Source organism: Aulonocara sp. 'chitande type north' Nkhata Bay, linkage group LG14 (assembly GCF_057382095.1).
Source record: "Aulonocara sp. 'chitande type north' Nkhata Bay isolate Kocher_YH1m ecotype deep benthic linkage group LG14, A_spYH_male_GT1.1, whole genome shotgun sequence".
Classification (NCBI taxonomy): Eukaryota; Metazoa; Chordata; class Actinopteri; order Cichliformes; family Cichlidae; genus Aulonocara; species Aulonocara sp. 'chitande type north' Nkhata Bay.
The window spans coordinates 4,894,862-4,919,343 of record NC_141357.1 but is presented as its reverse complement, the minus strand read 5'-3'; the positions used below and the strand labels follow the sequence as shown (position 1 = coordinate 4,919,343).

The 24,482-nt window shown below is 39.5% G+C and overlaps 1 protein-coding gene across 4 annotated transcripts in view; it reads left to right on the top strand.

Annotated features, from left to right (window-relative positions):
* Positions 1-24,482, top strand: part of nf1a (neurofibromin 1a) — a 136,712-nt gene that overhangs the window by 979 nt on the left and 111,251 nt on the right. For all 4 annotated transcript variants that reach the window (XM_086260646.1, XM_086260645.1, XM_086260647.1 and 1 more), the window contains exons 2-4: positions 15,346-15,489; positions 20,216-20,299; positions 23,214-23,410. In XM_086260646.1, the coding sequence (XP_086116772.1) occupies positions 15,346-15,489; positions 20,216-20,299; positions 23,214-23,410 (425 nt within the window). The remainder of the gene's footprint in view (positions 1-15,345; positions 15,490-20,215; positions 20,300-23,213; positions 23,411-24,482) is intronic.

Here is a 24,482-nt window from a genome sequence, read left to right as displayed (position 1 = left end):
AGATTGTGATTGTGAAAAGTAATTCGCTTTTCTTAAGTTGTCTTGGGTGTTAGTTGATACAGATCATGGCTTGTACGTAGGATTTAGCAGCTTAGCCTGGATTACTACCACTGGAAAAAGTGGCTTTCGGTGTTACATCTACTTGTTAGTTATTATTGCACCAAACTCCAATTAAAACCTCACAGGCAACAGTCTGTGCTGAAATACACATAGTTTGTCATTGACACTATTACATTTTGAGCAATCTGAGCGTGTTTGGAAGACACTAATATTAATAATTAATAGAAAAAGCATTTAATGGTCAGTGTTTATATTGCTTACTGCCTACCTTTTTTTTTTTTTTTTTTTTTTTTTTAAAAAACAACCTTTGTCGTATTTTTTTGGGGGGGATATTTGTCACACTTACATGATTCAGAGCAAATTTTAATGTTAGACAAGGATAACCCAAGGACATCTGGCCCTCCTTTTTCAATTTACCTAAACCTATCTAGGTCTATGTGAAAAAGTATCTTTTCTTTTTCTCTTAATAAATTAACTCAACATTTAAAAGCCTTTGATTTTTACTTGTATTTGTCTAATATTACATTTTGTTTATATATATATATATATATATATATATATATATATATATATATATATATATATATATAGAGAGAGAGAGAGAGAGAGAGAGAGAGAGAGAGAGAGAGAGAGAGAGAGAAGAGATATTAAAAACTTTAATTTTAAAATGGCAGTTGAAAATTTCCTTGTAGACAAGCATTTTGGCAGCATTTGAGGAATGATCTATGTCCATACTTGAAAATTAATAGGTGACCATTACAGTTAATTGACTGGTCACGCTATCTGCATGTATAAAATAGACATGGACAACAAAGCCAGCAAGCAACCCTTGTAGTTCTTTGTGTGCTGATTTAAGCACTTTGTTTTTGTTTCCTTTGGAAAAGAGTCACAAGATACTGATGTGACAAGTCAGTTGAGGAAACATGATTGATAAGATCCAATCAGGAAGCACATACGTGTGTCTGTGTCACTGTTTCCAAAAATTTCTTTATGCTTGTTCAGACCGGGGAGAAAAAACAGGTAAGAAGTTTTCCCAAGAAAAGTCTGAATTTTAGAAACCCAGACTTGTGTGGATGGTAGCTGTAAACCTAGCAAAAGTTACTAATTTAAAATTATTATTATTTTTTGACTATAAAATCAAAACTGTTAAAATATCAAAGAAATTATTTGAGATTACATAGATTTTGTTAAGTATGTTTGTTATATGTGGTCAGTTTTTGGGTTGCTACTGTGAAGGATTTTCACTTCCCAAAAAATGTCAACATTTTGAAGTATACTTTTTTGTACTAGTATAGTAGCAGTTACAATGAAGCTTTAAAATAAACAAGAAAAGAAAAAATGTAATGAATAAATATTATATAGCATTTCTATCATTACTGAGACCAAGCTATTGAGTCTGACAAATACTTGAAGAGGTGCAGATGAGTTGCATTAATTTTTTGTAATACAGTAGAAAAGAAAATGGATTACGTGTGATTGCTGTGATGGTATGTATAGCAAGAAACCAAATGCTATACCACATCAGCACTGCTGGAAAATGTTTTCAGTTTTTATGTTACTGGTTTAGTAGAAGTAGGCGAAGCAATCCAAATATCCCTAGTATAGATACCAGTTTGCTGATATTGGTATCAGATTGATATGTGATCGGCTCAGAATGTAGCCATCTGAGCTTGCTGTCCATACCTGAGGTCTTGGAAACTACCAAACAAAGACTCACAGGTTTGGCCAGCCGCTTGACGAGGTATACCAGAGAGATTGAAGGCAGAAGAATAAACTAGCTGTTCTCCACAGAACCATCCAAGGTATATTCCCAGTGGCAGGGCAACAATATGACAACAGCTCCACAAAGGGTGGAGACTGAGCAATACTGGAAGAGCATATGGGAGAAGGATGCAACACATAATGACTACGTCCTGCCCGTGATCAGGTACCCTGCTGGGATAATAAGATGGCCAAAGGAGGAGGTAGAAGCCACTGACATCAAGACCAGGAAGCTCCTGACCATGCATGGAGGGTTTCATTCTAAGTCTAGCACAGTGAGGCTGTACGCTAAGCAGAAGGAAGGAGGCTTGGGACTAATTAATGTAAGTTTCCATGACCGACCGTGTGCTCAGTGAAACCCAAGAAGGAGGAGGAACCATCATGAAAGGACAAGCCCCTGCACATTATGTACCTATGGCAGATAGAGGAAGTGGCTGACATCAAGAAATCCTACTGAAAGACAGCACAGAAGACAAGGTGCATAGAGGCTGGGGTCTGTCACACCAGGCAATATTCTAGGGCAGGATGTGTAAAGATGCCCCTGAGACAATCCAACACATAACAGCAACGTGCAAGATGCTAGCAGGCAGGGCATACATGGAATGCCATAACGAAGTGGCTGGCATAGTATACAGCAGGGGTCAGCAACGCTGGGCACGCGTGCCAGCTGTGAAGGGTTAACTAATGGCACAACAGGCAGTGAATTAATCGGAGAAGGTGCATTAAAAATAAATGGCTGGGCCAGCGGTGCACATCGCACATTAGCTCGCATAGACACATTAGTTGTGCCGCTTCTTAATGACGGTATCTTAGCTAACCCCAACAACCACATTCAGCTTGTAAATAACTTAGCCTACCGGTGAGAGGGACGTTGCTCGCTGGCAGTTTTTTTTCAAGCGATGTTGAAATTTCCACATTCCGACACTTCAAATTCTTCAGGAGCTGTCCGCTCAGCGCAGCATCAGCACCGCGGAAATACACGGATACATCCGTAGACTCAAAACAGAATTCGCAATGCGTTTTCGGGACTTTCAGGTGTATGGACTAGAGATGGACCGATCCGATATTACGTATCGGTATCGGTCCGATACTGACGTAAATTACTGGATCGGATATCGAAGAGAAATAAAAAATGTAATCCGATCCATTAAATATCAAAAACCATCTCACAAAACTTGCCACACGGCGTAACTCAGTTCATAACCGTAGCACGTCGGAGCAGTGTGCATCACGTGATAGAGCGGCTGTGTGTATTTGGAGCCTCGCTACCAAACCAGCATTTCATCTCCGAGGAAGTTATCCCAGAGAGAAGTAAAGCAAGTGTGTAAGTTCGTCTCTGAATCTTTGTAAAGCATTCCCACGTTAAGCTTAACAACCGATATATGGAGCGACTGCCTCTCTCTCCTGCTGCTACTTCAATCATGAAACTGATCAATGATCAGCTGATCGGCTTTTCTGTTGCGAGTCCGTCTCTCTTTTTTGTTTTTGGCCCACTTTGGACCAGAAAGAGGAAACCAGCGGCTGAACAACAGCAGCACGTTTAAGCTTGATAATCTGTTGTTAGAATTTATTTAATATTACTTTCTACACCAGGATCTTTTTCTACGTAGCTGACGGCTGGTAACTGTGCAGGAGCGGATCTAGCAAAGTTTAGCCAAGGGGGCCGATAGGGCATGAACAGGGAAAAGGGGGCAAAGACATACTTTTCTTTGTTATTCTAATTTAAAATGTCTAGCTTTTTATAAATAATTATCTGAATCTTACACCCAAAGTTTTAATCTGATGTCAAATGTATAGAAGTCCATTACTGTATATAGTAACTGTTAAGTCTAATATACCCTAGTAAGCTATGCTACTTTTTCCTTTGGGAAGATACCATCTGTGCAGTCTGCCATTCTGTAGAAGAAAGATGTTGAATCTATTTAATTATTCTTCAAAAATAATTTAATTCTGTCAAAGGAGCTTGCAAAGAAAAGCGTCTGGACTTCTTTAAGTTACTTGAAGACGTTTCACCTCTCATCCGAGAAGCTTCTTCAGTTCTAAGGTCAAATGGTGGAGAGTCCCAGATATAAACCTAGTGGGAGTAACCCCCCACAGAGGGACAAAAGGACCCCCTGATGATCCTCTAATTGCCTGAGCCAAGGTGATTAGAGGATCACCTTGGCTCATGCTTGGGATGTCATGCTTGGAGAAAACTCTCCTCAGGAGAGTTTTCTCCAAGCATGACATCCCGGTGCATTTCAGACCCAGCAACACGCTCAGACAAAAACTGGTTCACCCGAAAGACAAAACGCCAAAATGCAGACTTAACAATGTGGTGTATGCTGTACAGTGCAGCGAGGAATGCCCAGACCTCTACATTGGAGAGACCAAACAGCCACTTCACAAGCGCATGGCACAACACAGAAGAGCCACCTCCACAGGACAAGACTCAGCAGTCCATCTGCATCTTAAGGATAAAGGACACTCTTTCGAGGATACCAATGTTCACATTTTGGACAGAGAGGACAGATGGTTTGAAAGAGGAGTGAAAGAAGCCATCTATGTCCACTGTGAGCGACCATCTTTGAACAGAGGCGGGGGTTTACGACACCAACTCTCTGCCATCTATAATCCAGTTTTGAGATCCCTTCCCAGACGCCTTAACGCCCACTCACATCCTGGGCCATCTGACCTCAGGAATTCGCATGATAAGGTGGGGCCAGGTTTCACAATGAACACACCCGAAACTCTGGCTGATTGGGACCCACACCCAGTTTCACACCTTGGCTCAGGCGATTAGAGGATCATCAGGGGGTCCTTTTGTCCCTCTGTGGGGGGAAACTCCCACTGGGTTTATATCTGGGACTCTCCACCATTTGACCTTAGAACTAAAGAAGCTTCTCGGATGAGAGGTGAAACGTCTTCAAGTAACTTAAAGAAGTCCAGACGCTTTTCTTTGCAAGCTCCTTTGACTACGATGACCTGGATGACTGAGAACCTTCACAGACAATTTAATTCTGTGCATTTTTTTTCACACTGCATCAAATTAAAGTTGATTAAGTCGATTAAGCATCATTAGGTGGAGGGTGGTTCCCTATTTTTTTTGCTGGGAGTTTGCAACCCTATTAGTTAGGTTGCTTAATATTTCTGCTAAGTACTCTTTAAAATACCAGAATAGGGAGGATGGAGCAGGTAGGGCTGCTCGATTATGGCAAAAATGATAATCACGATTATTTTCACTGAAATTGAGATCACGATTATTTGACGATATTTATTTAACCCTTTAAGACCTACTATAGAACCAAGTCCACCAGAGCTTATATTATTTTTATTTATTTTTTTTACATGCTGTAGTGCCATTTGTGAGAGCATTTCAAGTTGCTATACATCAATACAACTGTTATAGCCCATATTTTAATAATATGTATGCATTAAGTGCATAGTAATTACATAAATTACAAAAAAGTGCAATAAACTACAAAAAAAATTGAAAATCGCTTTTGTTTTGTTTACATATATTTCTACTTGGAGAAGTTTAAGAGGTTTATCCCTCAAAACTTTAAATACAATAAAGTTGCAAAAAATAGTTTCCCACCACAGGAAATTTATTTTGAGTGTCTTCATAGTTTTATTTTGGAGATACAGCAATTTTTATATACTGCAGGAAAAACAAAAAACAATCCTATGATGCAAATTTGCAAAGAAAACAGCATGTGCATCATTTCACTGTGGGAAGTGTTACGAACAGCTGATGGATCGGCAAAGCGTGTTTCTGGAATATTATGTTTTTGTTCCTGCAAGCGCTTTTTATGCAATTTTTGCAAAGCTATATGTGGAACGAAACCGTGACCTAGGACAAGCTGATGGCATCAGATGTAAGTACAACTCCTCCGGTTTCATATGCAAAACAAATTATTGCGCTAGCTTACACGGTTCAGGTTCTACAGGGATTTAAAAATAGTTACGCAAAACGGAGCGTGCTGCTCTGACCGGCTTTAAAGGGTTAACAATGACTTTAAAAAAATAATATAAAATAGTGTGCAACACCACTGAAGTTTTTTTTTTTTTAAACTCTTTTCAACCAACGGCAGTCACTCTCCTCTCCAAATAACTATAGCTTTCCGAGCTTCCCTCGGGTCCTCTTAATCAGCGGTCTCCACCCTTTTTTGCGCCACGGACCGGTTTATGCCCGACAATATTTTCACAGACCGGCCTTTAAGGTGTCGCGGATAAATGAGGGAGGGGCTAATAATCGGCTCAGTCATTTTTAATGATCGTTGAAAGCCCAGATCGTAATCGTGATTAAAATTCGATTAATTGAGCAGCCCTAGGAGCAGGTTTAAGTTCATTAGATTGATCAGTTTTGCTGAACTATGACATATTTTGGGTGCAGTGTATCTTTTACATACAGGTATAACAGAATAGCTTTAGTGTTGTTGTTTATTTAAACTTGAGTATGAACTTATACAAAATGCAGCAAGATATTAAAAAACAGTTTTATTGATTAAAAAACACTATATCGGATTCATATCAGTATCGGCAGATATCCAAATTTATGATATCGGCTACAATGTAGCTTGCCATCGCCAGTGTGTGAATGTGTGTGTGAATGGGTGAATGACTGAATGTAGTGTGAAGCGCTTTGGGGTCCTTAGGGACTAGAAAAGCGCTATACAAATGCAGGCCATTTACCATAGTTCTTTCCATGGATTTTAAATTGGATACAGGTCAGGTGATTTGCTGGGCCATTCTAGAACCTTTATTTTCCTTCTCTGAAACCATTTGAGAGTTTCCTTCCCTGTGTGTTTGGGATCACTGTCTTCCTTAAATGTCCACTCTCATTTCATCTTCATCATCCATGTAAATGGCAGCAGGTTTTTATTGTTTGTTTGGTTTTTTTTGTTTGTTTTTTTCGGGAATGTCTTTTCTCTCTTAGTGCTCTCTTTGGCTCTCAGACAAATCTTATGATAATTATTTTCACACCTCTGTATGAAATCTTGGGGGAAGCAATTGGTCTTGACTAGTTTATAGTGAAGTTATGTTTTTTCCACTTCCAGATTATGGCACTAACAGTGCACACTGGGACCTTTAGTAGTTTAGAATTTCTTTAGTAACTAATGCCATCAGTATGTTTTGCAATAATAAGGTTGTGAAGGTCTTGAGAGAGCTCATTGGTTTACTCATAATGAGAAGTTTCTTGTGTGACGCCTTGGTAATGAGACACCTTTTATATAGGCCATCAGTAGTAAACTAGATTATATAATTTGCGCTAAGTGACAGGACCGTTTTCTAATTATTAATAGATTTTAGCTGGTTTAATGACTTTCCATTTCCCTGTTTATTTTTTCAATACATTTTCCTTGTGTCATTTCTAATCAGGGCAGGGGAATATGGCCAAAAATATTTATCACAATATATATTTGATAACGATATAACTGACGATATAATTGACGCAAGACAAAATACTTTACAACTTCACAACTTTATTAGTGCAAAAAAAACCCATCAATGTATTTTGACTTAAACAAGCAGCTGTTTTTTATGTGCATTAAAGTTATATAAAAATTTTACAGTGCAAATGCAAATTCCTTGCTGACAGTTTAACCAAAAGGCATTTCCAGTGGAAATTGGCCGACATATCCTCAGCATAACCATGTATAATATCCACAAAACAAAACCTCTGATCCCAATCTCTCTAAGCAGCTTTGCTCAGACTTAAAAAGAGGTTATACACACACAATACGGTAATATTATGTTGAAGCACAGTACGTATTTCTCCGCGAGGCTCCTGACTACGATAGCCGTAGTGCTCTGACAATCCATCAAGCGGTGCGGCTTTGTAGCTTAGCAAAGTTGTACTAAAACATTTGACAGATTTTTGAGCGCCGTGTAGCACATAAAATCGGTTTGGTAATAACGACGGCCCGCTAGCATGCTCTACCAAAAAATATGCTTTGGTGTGTATCTGACGGACGAAAGCCAAACCAGCTCCACCCACTGAAGTTGCAGAATTTTTACAAACCAGTTGTGGTTCATCTGTTTCATTCAACGATCCGCTTTCGTCCTTCTCATTCTCCATCGCCACCATGCTTTTTCCATTATGTGCTAATGAAAACAAAAGCACTGCGCATGCGCGTTTTACCCATATTCTGTCGTGATATTTCATTTTTTTATCATTGCCCAACATTACACCGGTATTACCGTGAATGGTATGATATGGCCCAGCCCTATTTCTAATTATTGGACATAATTTATCAGTTTGATTTCTTTGCATGTGTGGATTGGATGGGTTGTTATCAACATCTAGTGAGAATTTCATATCAATATCACCTTTAGAAACGTGTATATGTATATTTACTTAGAAAATTAGCAATGTGTTCAAAACTTATTTTACCTGCTGTATATTGCTATATACTGTCAGAATTATTTTCCCTCCAGGGAATCAAGAACCTACTCTTTTTAGAAAACCGTTTCCTGGTAGTCCAATTCCTTGGAATCGTTGGTCTGCCTGCCTATTGATTCTGCTTATTGGTTTTTGTGCTTGCGTGACAATCAGGTGATTGAGGAGGAAAATAGCAATGCAGTGGATATGGACATTTATTTTTATTGCTCTAAAGGACGAGAGCACAGTGGTAAAGTGGAAAACTGCATCCAGGACAGAAACGAATGCATTATGCTGCAACTTTAGTTCTTTGCACGTATCTGCACAGACAACATAGTAATGCTAAGCTAGCCAAGAACCCAATACTAAAGCTGAGTGAATGCCGATCCCAGCAGCAAGACCCTTAACTTCTATAGGTAACAAACAGATGAACAGTTAGGCTGCAGCCTCCCTTTCTAGCTGTTCATGTTTCTAATGCGGAATCACTTTGCGTCTTTGCTTTCTGCAGTCAGATTTGTATTGTACTAAGAGAAAGATCTTAGTAATTAAGTAACGTACTGCATTACTTTGAGGAAAGTTTTCTGTGTAATATGTGCACTAATTACTACTTTGAGTAACGACTCCAACACTGATCAAAACAAAGAAGGGTGCTACCCTAACAAAATGCACAAACGTTTGACCGAAAAAAATGCAATTTGCATGTAATGTAATTTTTTCTATTGCTGCTTAGCAATGGTGGTTACTCTCAAAATGGAGCCAATGAGAATCAATAAGAAAGTGAATCGATAAGTGATGTTTATAATGGAATCGGAATGGGGATTTGAATTTATCAATTCCCATTCCTAACTACAGATGTGGTGTTTAGGTTTAAAGTGATGATGGAGAACTATAGAGAAGGTCAGAAGGCGATAGACTATATCTTTGTGGATCTAGAGAGAGCATAGTTCCACAGGTGTGGTACTGTGGTAATATATCAGGAAGTCAGGAGTGACAGAGCAGTATGTCAGTGTGGTGCAGAACAAGGGAGGACAGAAAGCCAATAGTGAGGTGTGTGGTAGGTTTGACAGATGTGTTCAATGTGGGAGTGGGATTACATCAGGGATCAGCTCAGAGAGGCTTTTTGTTTGCGATGGTGATATACAGGCTTACACATGAGATTGCTGGTGATATAGCTGTTCTCACTGTTGACAACACTCCCATAACTTTCCACTTTTATTTAATAATAATAATAATAATGGATTGCATTTATATAGTGCTTTTCGGGGCCCTCAAAGCGCTGTACAATTCCACTATTCATTCACTCTCACATTCACACACTGGTGGAGGCAAGCTACAGTTGTAGCCACAGCTACCCTGGGGCAGACTGACAGAAGTGAGGCTGCCATATCGCGCCATCGGCCCCTCTGGCCATCACCAGTAGGCGGTAGGTGAAGTGTCTTGCCCAAGGACACAACGACCAAGACTGTCTGAACTAGGGCTCGAACCGGCAACCTTCCGGTTACAAGACGAACTGCCAACTCTTTCAGCCACGATCGCCCCATTTGTGTTGCCATCAGGTGCAATATGACCAGAATCTCATATCCCAATATAAGACATCTATCGTCCCGATAACGATATAAATCACAAAAATGTAACATTTTCTGTAAATTCTGTGAATCTCGGGCAGCTCGACTTACGTGAAGTGTTTCCAGCTGGGCATCGTGTACCTGGAGTCGAGTGTTTTAACCGATGCATGAAACGATGCATTTTTTTTTCTTTTTCTTTTTTTTTGTGTCCCGTTTGGATCTTTAGCCATCAGAATTGTTGTCTTAAGGCCAAGAAAGATGCCAAGCGGCGATGCATTTTTAGACATAAATTGTAACGGCCGCTGTTTTCTTTGTGAGTATTTATTACACGGCGTGCTGCGGGGAAAAGCCTTTTCAAACGTTTGAGTCTAAGGTTTTTTTTTTTTTTTAGCACCTGCCAGCTCTTTTTTGCTTCTCATCCGTAAATACTCTGCATGCTCTTTCACGTCGTTCAGTTTATTTTGAAAAGTCTCAACAGGATCTTGAGCTTTATTGTGCAAGGTTTATGTGGAAAATAAACAAGCGGACACGCGATGGTTTTACCGTCATTGTTGCTAACGACAACGCATAAAAACAGGCGCTTGTCCGTCCGTAGTGTGGCTATATTAAATATAAGAGAAAGAGAGAACTTAAGAAATGAATATAGCCACTACAGTGACCATCAAAACAGTGAAAAAATATTGCCGTAAACAGTTTATTTTGCGACACCACGAAACAAACGATAGCGTAAAATGAAACGATAGATGTTTTTATATCGTCATCCGATATATATCGTTATATCGAACAGCCCTAGTTGCCATATAATTTTGTGATTGGCTGACAAGGATAATTGAAGATGCTAGGGGTAGGATGAGATGGAGGCAGATGATCTGCTGTGGCGACCCCTAAAGGAAACAGCTGAAAGGAGTAGTAGTACTAATACTATTGCAGCAACAATCATAACTACAAGTATGTTGCTGTTCTCTTGGCAGTGACATTTTCTGAATTGCCTATGTACTTTGTATCCAGAAAGAATTTAGAAGAATGGGAGAAACAGCCCAAGATATAGATTGGCTATATATACGGTGGATGTAAAAAGTGTGCACACCCATGTTAACCCAGGGTTTTGTGATGTTAGACCACAGTAAACAATTTCAAAAGTTTTCCCACCTTCAGTGTGACCTATAGCCTGTACAGTTCCCGGCGAGTTTACATGGTATTAAATGACTCTCAAAAGCTTATGAGAAGACTAGACAAAATCTGGTCAGGGAGACCTACACCAGCACTGAAGAAATGTGAATTATGATGAAGAATAAAAACAGTGTAATATTCAACATGAATAAATGTCTCATTAGGACATGCATAATATTTTAGCTAAAATACTCTTCACTGCACACACTGACATTTTAAATTTAAAAAAGCCTTAGCATTTGAAATTCTTAACAGAATTTAAGAACTTTTACAGACAACATGCAACAATAGCTGCAGATTGTTTTTTGTTGTTGTTGTTGTTGTTTTTAACTCAATGTTTGAAACTGAAATAAAAATTAAGTGTTTACAATTCTGATTCCATTTTTAGTTTCATTTTTTTAAACAGCACAAAGGGCCAATGATGATGAGAATAGTGCTGCGCTGCACTAATCATGTTGTTGGAATAGTTACAGCTACATGGGGTTAGGTTGATGCTTTCTTAGCTGGTAGCAACATATGTGTTAATCTTTGAGCTGCTACGCAATGGTACATTACAGCAAGGTAAAAGACTTAAAATGAAAACGTGAAATGTTAATAAAATCTTCAGCTAGAGGGCACCTCAGCAGACACAGCCTGAGGCTCAAAAGACTTCCTTGTTTTTTTTTAACATTTTATGTTGCATACATCTTTCCACAAAGGCAGGTAACACTTGACAAGGCATGATGCCAGTATCGAAAATATCAGATTTAACCCTTGTGTGGTGTTCATATTTTTGTTACTCAGCCAGTGTTCATGGGTCTGGTGGACCCGCCAGAGTTTTGGCTTTCCAAATTAACACTATCAAACAATTTTTTGTTAAATTACTCATCAGATGTTTACTTCATCCCAATTACAAACCATATGAACAGCAAACATGGTTAATTTTTTCCCTTTAACTTTTGTTAGATCACATTTATGAATCAATGTGCTTCTCGGGTTTTTTTTGTTTTGTTTTTTAATGTTATAAAAAATATATCAGTTATAATCAAGTGGAGTGAGTGGAAAGACACAACACATTTACACGTGAAGCAATATGTTTCACAACTAAATGGGATCAGCTGCTCATCAATGGTGACATTAGGCCCAGGTTTGTAAAACAGGGGGAGGTGTTGCACACACTTATCCCACACTGTCCTGATGGCAGCTAGCTTGTCTCTCTGCCGTCGAGCTGGTCTGTCATCTCGGTTATCAAAACGGATAATCCTGGAAATTTTGTGGAAGTTTTCCAGAGACATTGATGCACGGAAAGGTTCGTGCCGGTTTCTGCATCCCACAGGGATTCTGTGGATTCCCCTTTGGACCTGAAAACTCCTGCAAGGATAAGGACCCCAAAGTAGGCCTTTGGGGTTCTTAGATCTCCTTCCATCTCTCTCCAAAAACACACCTTCCTTCTAGATTACTGCAATCCAGAATAATTTTCTGGATGGAATCTGGGATGAAAAGCTCAAATGAAGACTTGATGTCCTGTCAGCCGTGTTGGCCCTGGCTTATCACAGTAACAGCTCTGCAGGGTGGCTCATTTCTTGGGCAAGAAGACCATTCAATTTCACCAGTTATTGACATCCATATTTCTTCACTTGCTGTCTGGTGGGCTTGTTCTGGTCCTGGAGCTGGCTGCAGATGGGGTACTCGTCTTCGTTTTGTTACTAAATGGTGCTCAACCTCATCGTCTTCTTCAAAGTCACTGTCAGACTCTGAATTTTCAGAAATGTGAAATATTCTGAAACCTCTTTGTCAACATCATCATCCAAAGCTCCTCTCTCTTCCAAAATCAATTGGACGGCCCTCGCAGCAGATAATCTTTTGCCATCTTGATCAGTTGTGATAAAGAACCACACTGGCAAAGTCTTATTTATAGTATTATGCCCCTAATTTGCAGGTGGGACAGGGTATGAGAAAATACAATTTGGATCCCTCAAGAAAGAGGGTAAAATGTGTGAGAATGTAAGAGCAGACGGTGTTGGTAGTTGAATTTTCAACAATGTTGCAACTTTGTGCGGGAGCAGGAGGGGAAGAAAACACTATCAGCAGCACCAGAAAGGAGGAAGACAGAGTATGGGAACACAGGACCTACACTTTCAACACTTTTATTAGACCTGGGTCCAGTGGACCCGAACACCTTGTATGTAATGTAAATGCGTGGGGGGAGGTACAGTATGAGGTCATTGAAAATTAGTTCGGATTTATGTTCTTCACAGAAAATAAGCCAAAGCCAATGAATTTCAGGTTGAAAAAATAATTAATTGTTTAATTTTTCTTTTGAAAAAAACTGAAAACGGGTCTCTGACCCTCATCACCAATTTCTTGGCTATAAACATTTTTCTCAGACAGTTTTTTTCTAGATACACACAGTGTAGCGAGACAGCTGAACGCCTGTGTTCACTACCTCATCAAACTGGTGGTCGCACACCTGATCCATATATGAACTTCACTGAGCCAGTGCTGTACTTCATCTGCTGTTTGTTTCCCTTGGAGCATAAACGGATCACAATCAAGTGTCACTTGTGTTTATGTTTTACATTTGGAAGTTTGATAGAAATCTGTACCAAGGCGATATACAAAGTCTTTTAAAAACTGTTTATTATTTTGATTGTATTTGTTTTATTTCCTATAAATAAGAAAATAAATACATGAATATTAAAAAAAATTTGTAAAAGTGAATATCCATGATGCCCTTATTACAATAATCATGTTTGAACAGTTCATTACTGGATGCAACTAAAAAGACCATGGTCGGAGCAAAAGAGGAGTTTGGCAGAAATGCAGTCTTGGGTCAATCTTGGATATCTGACAATAGTTTTTTTGTTAATGTTGGTCTTGATAATTATAACAATGAACAAAAAGGTGATACATTTTATATTTATAAGCATACATACAGGGAGTGCAGAATTATTAGGCAAATGCCACCAGTTTGGCCATATTTCAGAGCTGCAACATCACTGGAGTGCCCAAAAGCACAAGGTGTGCAATACTCAGAGACATGGCCAAGGTAAGAAAGGCTGAAAGACGACCACCACTGAACAAGACACACAAGCTGAAACGTCAAGACTGGGCCAAGAAATATCTCAAGACTGGTTTTTCTAAGGTTTTATGGACTGATGAAATGAGAGTGAGTCTTGATGGGCCAGATGGATGGGCCCGTGGCTGGATTGGTAAAGGGCAGAGAGCTCCAGTCCGACTCAGACGCCAGCAAGGTGGAGGTGGAGTACTGGTTTGGGCTGGTATCATCAAAGATGAGCTTGTGGGGCCTTTTCGGATTGAGGATGGAGTCAAGCTCAACTCCCAGTCCTACTGCCAGTTTCTGGAAGACACCTTCTTCAAGCAGTGGTACAGGAAGAAGTCTGCATCCTTCAAGAAAAACATGATTTTCATGCAGGACAATGCTCCATCACACGCGTCCAAGTACTCCACAGCGTGGCTGGCAAGAAAGGGTATAAAAGAAGAAAAACTAATGACATGGCCTCCTTGTTCACCTGATCTGAACCCCATTGAGAACCTGTGGTCCATCATCAAATGTGAGATTTACAAGGAGGGAAAACAGTACACCTCTCTGAACAGTGTCTGGGAGGCTGTGGTTGCTGCTGCACGCAATGTTGATGGTGAACAGATCAAAACACTGACAGAATCCATGGATGGCAGGCTTTTGAGTGTCCTTGCAAAGAAAGGTGGCTATATTGGTCGCTGATTTGTTTTTGTTTTGTTTTTGAATGTCAGAAATGTATATTTGTGAATGTGGAGATGTTATATTGGTGTCACTGGTAAAAATAAATCATTGAAATGGGTATATATTTGTTTTTTGTTAAGTTGTCTAATAATTATGCACAGTAATAGTCACCTGCACACACAGATATCCCCCTAAAATAGCTAAAACTAAAAACAAACTAAAAACTACTTCCAAAAACATTCAGCTTTGATATTAATGAGTTTTTTGGGTTCATTGAGAACATGGTTGTTGTTCAATAATAAAATTATTCCTCAAAAATACAACTTGCCTAATAATTCTGCACTCCCTGTAATAGTTCTGTAAACCATAACCTGCACCCAAGATAGGAAAAACAAGAAGTAGAAGCTGTAGTCAACAACTATAGCAGTTGCCCATTGTTTTCAGACAATAGCTTAGGGGCAGTTTAAAAAGAGACATAATTTTAACAAGAGGATCTCTAAATGAATGCATCCCAGAGGAAAGCAATTAAAATGAGAAGAGTATATAGCACATCATGCAGGATGGATAAACAACATACAGTGTGTAGCTTTAAAGGCTAAGCCTGCCAAAATGTTCTAGGTGAACGGTGTTCTCTAAATTTTTAGTCAGGCCACGACAGAAATATTTTATTTACTGAATGTCTCACCTCTAATTTCATGGGGTTTTTTTGTTCTTTTTCTCAGCTTCCCATTAAAGTTGGACACCAGAACACCCACACCAAAGTCAGCACAGAGCACAACAAGGAATGTTTGATTAATATCTCCAAGTACAAGTTCTCCCTTGTCATCAGTGGTCTTACCACCATTCTCAAAAATGTCAATAATATGGTAAGTGCATTTTTCTACTCTCCTAGTCATAATAGTTACATGCACACACTTTAAACAAATCTTTTAGATTGTTGATGTATGTTGCAGGATGTGACATGTGTTGATCAGGCTTGTTGTGGTAAACTGCAAGGCTGCTTTATCAGACTTGTATCGGGGCAGGTTGGAGGTCAGTTCAACACTTAACCCTTTAAGACCTACCATAGAACCAAGTCCGCCAGAGCTTATATTATATTTTTACATGCTGTAGTGCCATTTTTGGGAGCATTTCAAGTTGCTATACATCAATACAACCATTATAGCCCAGATTCTAATAATATGTCTGCATTAAGTGCATAGTAATTACATAAATTGCAAAAAAGTGCAATAAACTACAAAAAAATTGAAAATCGTTTTTGTTTTTTTAACATATATTTCTTATATATTGAAGAAATATATGTCATATATTGCTCTCGGGCAGCACGGTGGTTAGCACCGTTGCCGCACAGCAAGAAGGTCCTGAGTTCAATTCCAACACCAGGCCGGGGTCTTTCTGTGTGGAGTTTGCATGTTCTCCCCGTGTTTGCGTGGGTTCCCTCCGGGTACTCCGGCTTCCTCCCACCGTCCAAAGACATGCAGCTTGTGGGGATAGGTTAATTGATTAATCCAAATTGTCACTAGGTGTGAATGTGTGAATGAATGTGATTGCAAATGGTTGTCTGTCCCTGTGTGTTGGCCCTGTGACAGACTGGCGACCTATCCAGGGTGTACCCCGCCTCTCGCCCTATGACAGCTGGGATAGGCTCCAGCGCCCCCCGCAACCCTGAAAAGGATAAGCAGAAGCGAATGGATGGATGGAACATATATTTCTAGTTAGAGAAATTTAAGAGGCTTATCCCTCAAAACTGTAAATACAAAAAAGTTGCACAAAATAGCTTCCTACCACAGGAAATTTATTTTGAGTGTCTTCATAGTTTTATTTTTGAAATACACCAATTTTTATATACTGCAGGAAAAACGAAAATAAATATTATAATGCAAATTTGCAAAAAAGCAGCATATGCATCAAAATAAACTATTTCCAGCAGTGCAATATGAGTCCGAAGCATCCCAGAAACGACACAGAAAGTCATAAAGTCAAAGAAAACTTTTAAAAACACCAGAATAGGCTCATGAGGCCCTGATGGTAAAAAAAAACTACAATTCCGCAAAATGACATCACTTCCGGTTTCGGGCAGGTCATGGTGGACATGCAATAGTTCGCGCTGACGTCTATTCCAACATAGGAAGTGTTATGAACAGCTGATCGGATCGGCAGAGTGTGTTTCTGGAATATTATGTTTTTGTTGCTGCAAGCGCTTTTTATGCAGTTTTTGCAAAGCTTTATGTGGAAGGAAACTGTGACCTAGGACAAGCTGATGGCATAAGATGTAAGTACAACTCCTCCGGTTTCATATGCAAAAAAAATTATTGTGCTAGCTTACGTGGTTGCAGAGCTACCGGGATTTAAAAATAGTTACGCAAAACAGAGCGTGCCCGCTCCAACCGGCTTTAAAGGGTTAAATGAGGCATAAAACGCTACAAATGGAAAGGCTAATTTACACCATTGAGCCCTACTCTCAAGAACCAACATAGATGTAACACTGTCTGTGAAGCTGGACTTAAGAAATGTGCTTACTGTCCACTTTCACTCTCTGTGTCTTTAGCAGTAAGGGGCAGTCTGTTGTTCAGCTAGCTGCACTCAAAAAGGAAAACCCAGTTGTTAGCTGTAATATTCGAGTTTGTAAAGCACTTTATAAATGAGGATTGTGTAGAGTAGAGCCTGAGTCACCAGACAAGAGTCCAACTTTCCTGCTTTTCCCCACCAATCCGATTGTACAGAGCTTTGCAATCAGCTGGCCAAGCAGATGTTTGCAACACGCAATCAGCGCTATTTTATGCAATAATATATTCTCTATTTTCCCAAGCAAAACCAAACAGTGTACAACATCACAGGTTACTATATATCACCAAAAACTGTTTCCTACTGATGACTATTGGAAATTCTAATATCCATCAGCATGTCCGCAGGAAATCTCCATGTTACAATATCCTTCAATTACATTTGGGATTCGCTTTTCCTCACTTCTGATATGAAGTAAGTCGTTTTACTTACTTCATACGGGGAATTATTTTTCCCCACATCATCAGTGAGATGATCAGTCATCAGTGAAATAATGTGGCGAAAAAAACAAAAGATCTCCAAAAAGTGTGCATTCTTGTCCTCAGAACATCAGATTCTTTTCTTTTTCTTTTTACCCCCTCTTTATACACATTGGCCTACTTTTCCCTGCAGACATGCTGATGGGATTCCCAATCGTGCTTTGGAAAGAAACTTTATGTTTGTGGTGTGATGTGGATGTACACTCGGCCAAGGAGGGAAATTCGGGAAATTCGGTTTCTGTCAGTCCGGTGAATCACCTGTCACCTGGCTCAAACAGCCTCTCCTCCATACAGTCCTCATTTATGAGAAACAGACAGTAAGGTGGACAGTATGTCCTCGTCACTGTTGCAGTCAGGGAGAGCCCGCGTGTGATCCCCTTTAACTGATTTTTAGTTTTAGTGTTGTTTTTCTTCCCTCCAAGTTATAGGTGCTGGACTTTAACTCAGGACCTTCTTGTTGTGAGGCAACAGCAATTTAAGGATCTTTTAGATAGTTGTGTTCGAAAATCTTGGTAGATCACCGATTTCTGAAATACTCAGATAGCCTGTCTGCCCGCACACTGTTTACAGTCACTTCAATTCAATTCAATTCAATTCAATTTTATTTATATAGCGCCAAATCACAACAAAAGTCACCTCAAGGCGCTTCATAGATACAGAGAAAAACCCAACAATCATATGACCCCCTATGAGCACTTTGGTGACAGTGGGAAGGAAAAACTCCCTTTTAACAGGAAGAAACCTCCGGCAGAACCAGGCTCAGGGAGGGGCGGCCATCTGCTGCGACCGGTTGGGGTGAGAGAAGGAAGACAGGATAGAAGACATGCTGTGGAAGAGAGACAGAGGTTAATAACAGATATGATTCAATGCAGAGAGGTCTGTTAATACATAGTGAGTGAGAAAGGTGACTGGAAAGGAAAAACTCAATGCATCATGGGAATCCCCCGGCAGCCTACGTCTATTGCAGCATAACTAAGGGAGGATTCAGGGTCACCTGGTCCAGCCCTAACTATATGCTTTAGCAAAAAGGAAAGTTTGAAGCCTAATCTTAAAATTAGAGATAGTGTCTGTCTCCCGAATCCAAACTGGAAGCTGGTTCCACAGAAGATGGGCCTGAAAACTGAAGGCTCTGCCTCCCATTCTACTTTTAAATACTCTAAGTTAAATCACCTCTCTACTTTAAGGTTAATCTTTAAGGTTGTCTTGACCGTGTCTGAATGCATTGTTAATTTTTAAGATGTTTTATTTGGGTCTTTCCATCTCTTCAGCAATTTTTAGAACATTTTCTGCTTGACCATTCCAATTTGCATAACTAGAGTAAAATGGAGTAGCCTTCTGGACAGAGAGCTCCGATGTTATTCCCGGGATCTGCTGGAGCCACACAGTTATTTCATTTTTAACTTTAATTTTTATATTTTTATTTTATTTTATTCCTTCCTAGTTAAATGTACCCTTTTCATATTTATTTCCTATCTTATTCATAGCCTTTTCATTTTTCTTTAGGTCACGAGCAGTTGTGTAAGCATTTCACTGCATATCGTGCTGTGTATGACTGTGTATGTGACAAATAAAATTTGAATTTGAATTTGAACCTTGTTGCTTCTCAGATTAACCCTTGATTGAGTTTAAGGCTAGTTACTAAAGTTCATGCACTCTGCTCTATGGGATTCTGTCACATAAGATAAGATAAACCTTTATTAGTCCCACACATGGGAAATCTTTTGGTCATGGCAGAAAGTACAAGTTTAAGAGCAGTAAAACTTAAGAAAAACACAAAAGAATATGATAAGATAAAATAGAATAACATACTATTCCTCAAGAATAAAATACTATTATAAAATAGAATAAAGTGCTCTGTTATAGTAGGTAAATTGCTTTTGGTAATATTGCACATCAGGGAGACAGTTACAGTTGTGTACAGGATGTGTGTCTGTCTGCACATGTGTGGTCATCTGCAGAGACCATGCTGTAGAGTCTGACAGCAGTAGGAAGGAGAGACATGCGAAATCTCGCCATCCCACATCGTGGGTGCAGCAGCCTGCCACTGAAGGAGCTGCTCAGTGCTGTCAGAATCTCCCAACCTGTGCCTGTGGAAGTCTACCACCAGCTCCTTGGTTTTTCTAGTGTTGATCTGGAGGTATTTCTGCTGGCACCAGTCCACAAAATCTTGGGTCAGTTCTCTGTACTCCCTGTTGTCCCCATCAGTGATGAGGCCTAATATTGCAGAGTTGTCAGAACTTCTGCAGGAAGCACGGGGTGGAGTTGTGGGAGAAGTCTGCATTAGAGTAATTACTTTATGGCGTACCACCATAAAGTAATTACTCTGGAGTTCAGAACTGGACTGAGATCACCCCAAAGGGTCCCAGTGTGGTTGTTTTTGCCTTACGCCTAAGTGAATTTACTGTGTTCACATCTGCGAAAATTAAGTTCACAACAGCAGAAAAAAGAATGAAAATTTGATTTAAGCAGACTAAAAAGCATAGGTATGAAAACACCCTAAGATTTAAGATCTAATTCAGTGATGTTATGTCTGTGCCTGTCTTCACAGCGGATATTTGGAGAAGCATCTGAGAAGAACCTCTACCTCTCTCAGCTCATCATTCTAGATACCCTGAAGAAGTGCCTGGCTGGGGTGAGCTTTACCCTCTCACAATATGGTTTTGTTCTGTCAGGGAAAAAAAATTCACTTGAGCAAACTTAGTTATGTCTAAGTGACCTCATCTTATTGAAGACCATATCTAACTAAGGCAACATTGACTTGACAGTGAAATTTTCTTTCCGTAATTTGTCAGTAGATGGCACTATAATACAGTGTAACGCTTGTGATCTTGAGGGCCAATTAAATGAGACAGTCTAACCTATGAAGTGCCACTCCTGCTGCATAGCAGCCGTGACACCAGCAGCTTTGTTCAGCAAAATGTAGATAATGTAGTTCATGAGACTTGCTTTATTTCACTTTGACTGTATAATATAGATATAATAGAGCTTACATTCATTTTAACACATTAAATATATTTTATTAAAATTACCGGTGGAATTGGTAGAAGTTAACTCAGTTGATATATACTGTGCTTCAGTAAAAATTTGAAGTACATTCACTTCCATTCAATATCATTTTATAACTTCTTCTACTCTACTAGGCTTCATCTCAGAGATGAATGTTGTTCTTTTAATATATTTTAATATATTGTAACCACTACACCCCAATGCAATATGTGTTTAGTTTGTTTAAGTCAAGATGTTCACTGGATAACTTTGTATCACTGGAATACTCTATTCACTTGTTAGACTCTTGCAGCAATATTTGGCCGTAGAACAAAGGAGAAGCTCGAGTAATAAGTCTAGTTACAGACTTTGTCAGTACAGGAAAATCAATTTCTTACCATCTAACAGGAGATTTGTGCTTATGTGTTAAATCTAGACCATAGGTTGTTAACTACAAACCCCTCTGAAGCACAATGACACCAAGACATTGGGTCAAACTTTTCAACCAATTTCTTTAGGAGTTCTTGGTGCTAAGAGTGCCAACATTCGAGGGCCATGTAGGTTTGGGGCACTTTTTTTGCCTTAATAAATTAAATCCTTTAGGAGCTTTTTGTATTTACTTGGCTTATCTTTATCTAGTATTAGACTTTGTTTGATGACCTGAAACATGTGAGAAATATATGACAAACTAAGAAATCAGGAAGGGGGCAAATGGTTGTAATTAGAGCTGGGCGATAGAACGATAACGATATGTATCGCGATATAACTTTTACTCGATAGAGAAATTAAGCTATCGCGATAGACCTAGCCGCTCTTGTCCTCAAAAAAAAAAAAAAAAAAAAAAAAGGTCAGCCATTCCAAATTAAGTAGCGCAGAGCCGAACCAATCACAGCCGCAGCATCACGTCGCGTGACTTGTTACGTACAGCACAAGTGCCAAGCCGCACGTGTGTTTGTTTGGGAAGCAGCCAGTGGGTAATGGAGCCAGCGCGTAATGGAGGAAATGAGTGTGCCGACTAGAAAAATCAACCGAGCGTGACCGAAGAGAAAACAGATGATGGTTCCAATGCCGGAGAGATTGTCGAACGGAAGAGCCATAGAAGTTCCGTAGTGTGAAGGTATTTCGGCTATTTCAAGTCTGACAAAAAATAGAGTAGCGTGCACTGTAAATTGTGCCGAAAGCAAGTCTGGAAATACAATAAACTGGTGCATGCGTCACACTGTGCGCCACGTTATTGTTTCGGTGAAATGAATTTCTACAATACTGTTACTGTTAATTCTACTCTCTGCAGTGTTTAAATGCTTACATATACACACAGTTACTGTCCCTCCACACATACGACTCGGTTCTGCTTCTATGCCGCAGCTTTGTTTACTTTTTCCAACGGAGGCTTCTAGACTTCTGATTGGCCAACATTTCGGCACGGTTAGGAATCTAGCGCCACCTGCTGCTTTGGCATGTTCATAGCAGCGTTTTCCTTCATTTCTGCCTTTATGTGTGGACGGGATTATTTTTTAAAACGAAAACGGAAAATCTCCGTTTTCAAAAATACCCGTGTACGCGTGGACGTAGCCTCAGTCTCTGACTGGAAGCGCTAATTCGTCATTCGGCTTTTGTCAGACTAAAGTAACTGTTACAACTGTTTGAAAAGCTAAGCTATACAACAAGGAGAGATTGAGAATTTCCTTTTAGTTCTCAGTTTATTTGATATTGACAAAAGTTAGTCAGTTTTGTCTGTTCTTCTGTAAAACAAACTAAGATTTATTTTTAGAATTAATATTTTGTTTCTAAGTGGAATTGACAATTTAGTCTGTTTCATTTGTTCTATTTTGAAACTTAAACGCTTTAGCGGCTGCCTTTTGTGTAGTTTGCAATATTTGCCTTTATTTATCTGAAAAAGTCTCATGTTCCTTAAGTACATCTACCCTGTTGAACTTATTATGGGAAATAAATATTTAAATAAAAACAAGCTGCTGATTATTTCACATTTTACTTGTGAGCAACGGCACATTTAAATCTTACAAATATAGTTATTTGGCTTATATCGTGATAGATATCGTTATCGCCTGAAATGAAAAAAACATATCGTGATATGAAAAAATCTCATATCGCCCAGCTCTAGTTGTAATAGTATATAGTGCAAGAACATCAAAGATTTGATTTGACTTTGTGTGAGTAGAAACTGTAACAGACACATTGAATATCTGGGGTATAGTGGCAAGTTGTTGTCCGTCAAATTTAGGCTTCACCATCACTACCATTTCTACTACTATTATGTAGTGTAACTCAGAAATTATTCAGTGTCTCTGTTGCTGTTTCCCCTCATGCAGACACAAACCCCTAAGTACACTTCTCTTTCATGAATCTTGCTCCCCATGACCCTGGGATTGGTTTACCTTTGGCTTTCACAAAAATGACTGAAGCCTGGTACTTCTCAGTAGTTTGTGCTAGGGCTGTGTTTGTAATTTCAAATAGCTTCCCAATCAAAATGCCATTTCACATCATTGAAACATCATGTAGCCCTTTTGTTGATTGCCCTCCTCTTTGTTTTCCCTTCTCAGCAATCCAAGGACTGCTTGCGTCTGGATGAAACTATGCTGGTCAAACAGCTGCTGCCAGAGATCTGCCATTTCATTCACACGTATCGTGAGGGGCACCAGCACCAGCATGCTGCTGAGCTACGAGCCTCAGCTTCGGCTGTCCTCTTCTCTCTGAGCTCCAACAACTTCAGCGCTGTTTTTAGCCGCATTTCGACCAGGTAGCACATTCACCTAAGTCTGTCATTTGTTGTGTAAATATATAAAATGAAAAGAAATAGACCAGTGGCCTAGAGGGTTTGAGGTTGAAAAAAATATATCAAATCTTTTAATGAATTGAATGAATTTCTAACTTCTCAAAGAAGTCCAATGTGCCTACTTAAATTTTTATTTTTTTTTTAAAAAAAGGGTGAATTTAGTTAAGTGAATTAGATAATTATTAGTTTCAAATGTGTCTTTGACAGATTTCTAAACTGTTTGAAGGTCTAATAAAAAAATTAAGCAATATATACGGTGCAAGTATTCACAGCACTTTCTCCAAAATTTTACACACAATGCCCTGTGACAAAGTGAAAAAGATTCCTTGAAATTCTTGTAGACATATTAAAAATAATATTGCATAACAGAATAATCATGGATTGGAAGGCTTGACATGGATTGGATGGATTGACATCATGGATTGGCTAGTGCTCTCACATACACTGTCATCAATGGGAACTTTATATACACAGGCGTGTCTTTCTAAATCCAAGTCCAGTTGCCTGAATTTATACCTTTATGCCAGGTGGATTGCAATCAAGTTGCAGATGATCTGATCTGATTGCATCTGACAGATGATCAATGAAAACAATGCACCTGAGATCAGTTTTAAGCGTCATTGCAAAATGTGTCTACACACACACACGCACACGCACACACACACACACACACACACACACACACACGGCTAGACCCCTCATGCTAACCAAGCCTACCGCAGACATGAGTGACAGAGATAAATGTGAAGCCATACCGGCTCGGAAGTCGCCTGGATTAACAAGGTCCGCATCAGGTGTCGAGGAACCAGGGCATGCTGATTAGAAGTGGGCTACTGGAACCAGACGGCATCGGTAGGCAAGTGACGAAAATAGAGCGCTATTTGAATGCTACTATGCAAGTAACCCCTGCGGAAGGGGTTACATGAATAGGATGAGGGCCTTATGGAGTCTTCGATACCCAGCATCCACATTAACGGCGAAACAACTAGTAGCTCTGTTTTCTAACATTCGGAAGAAAGGATTGCTCTCATGGCTA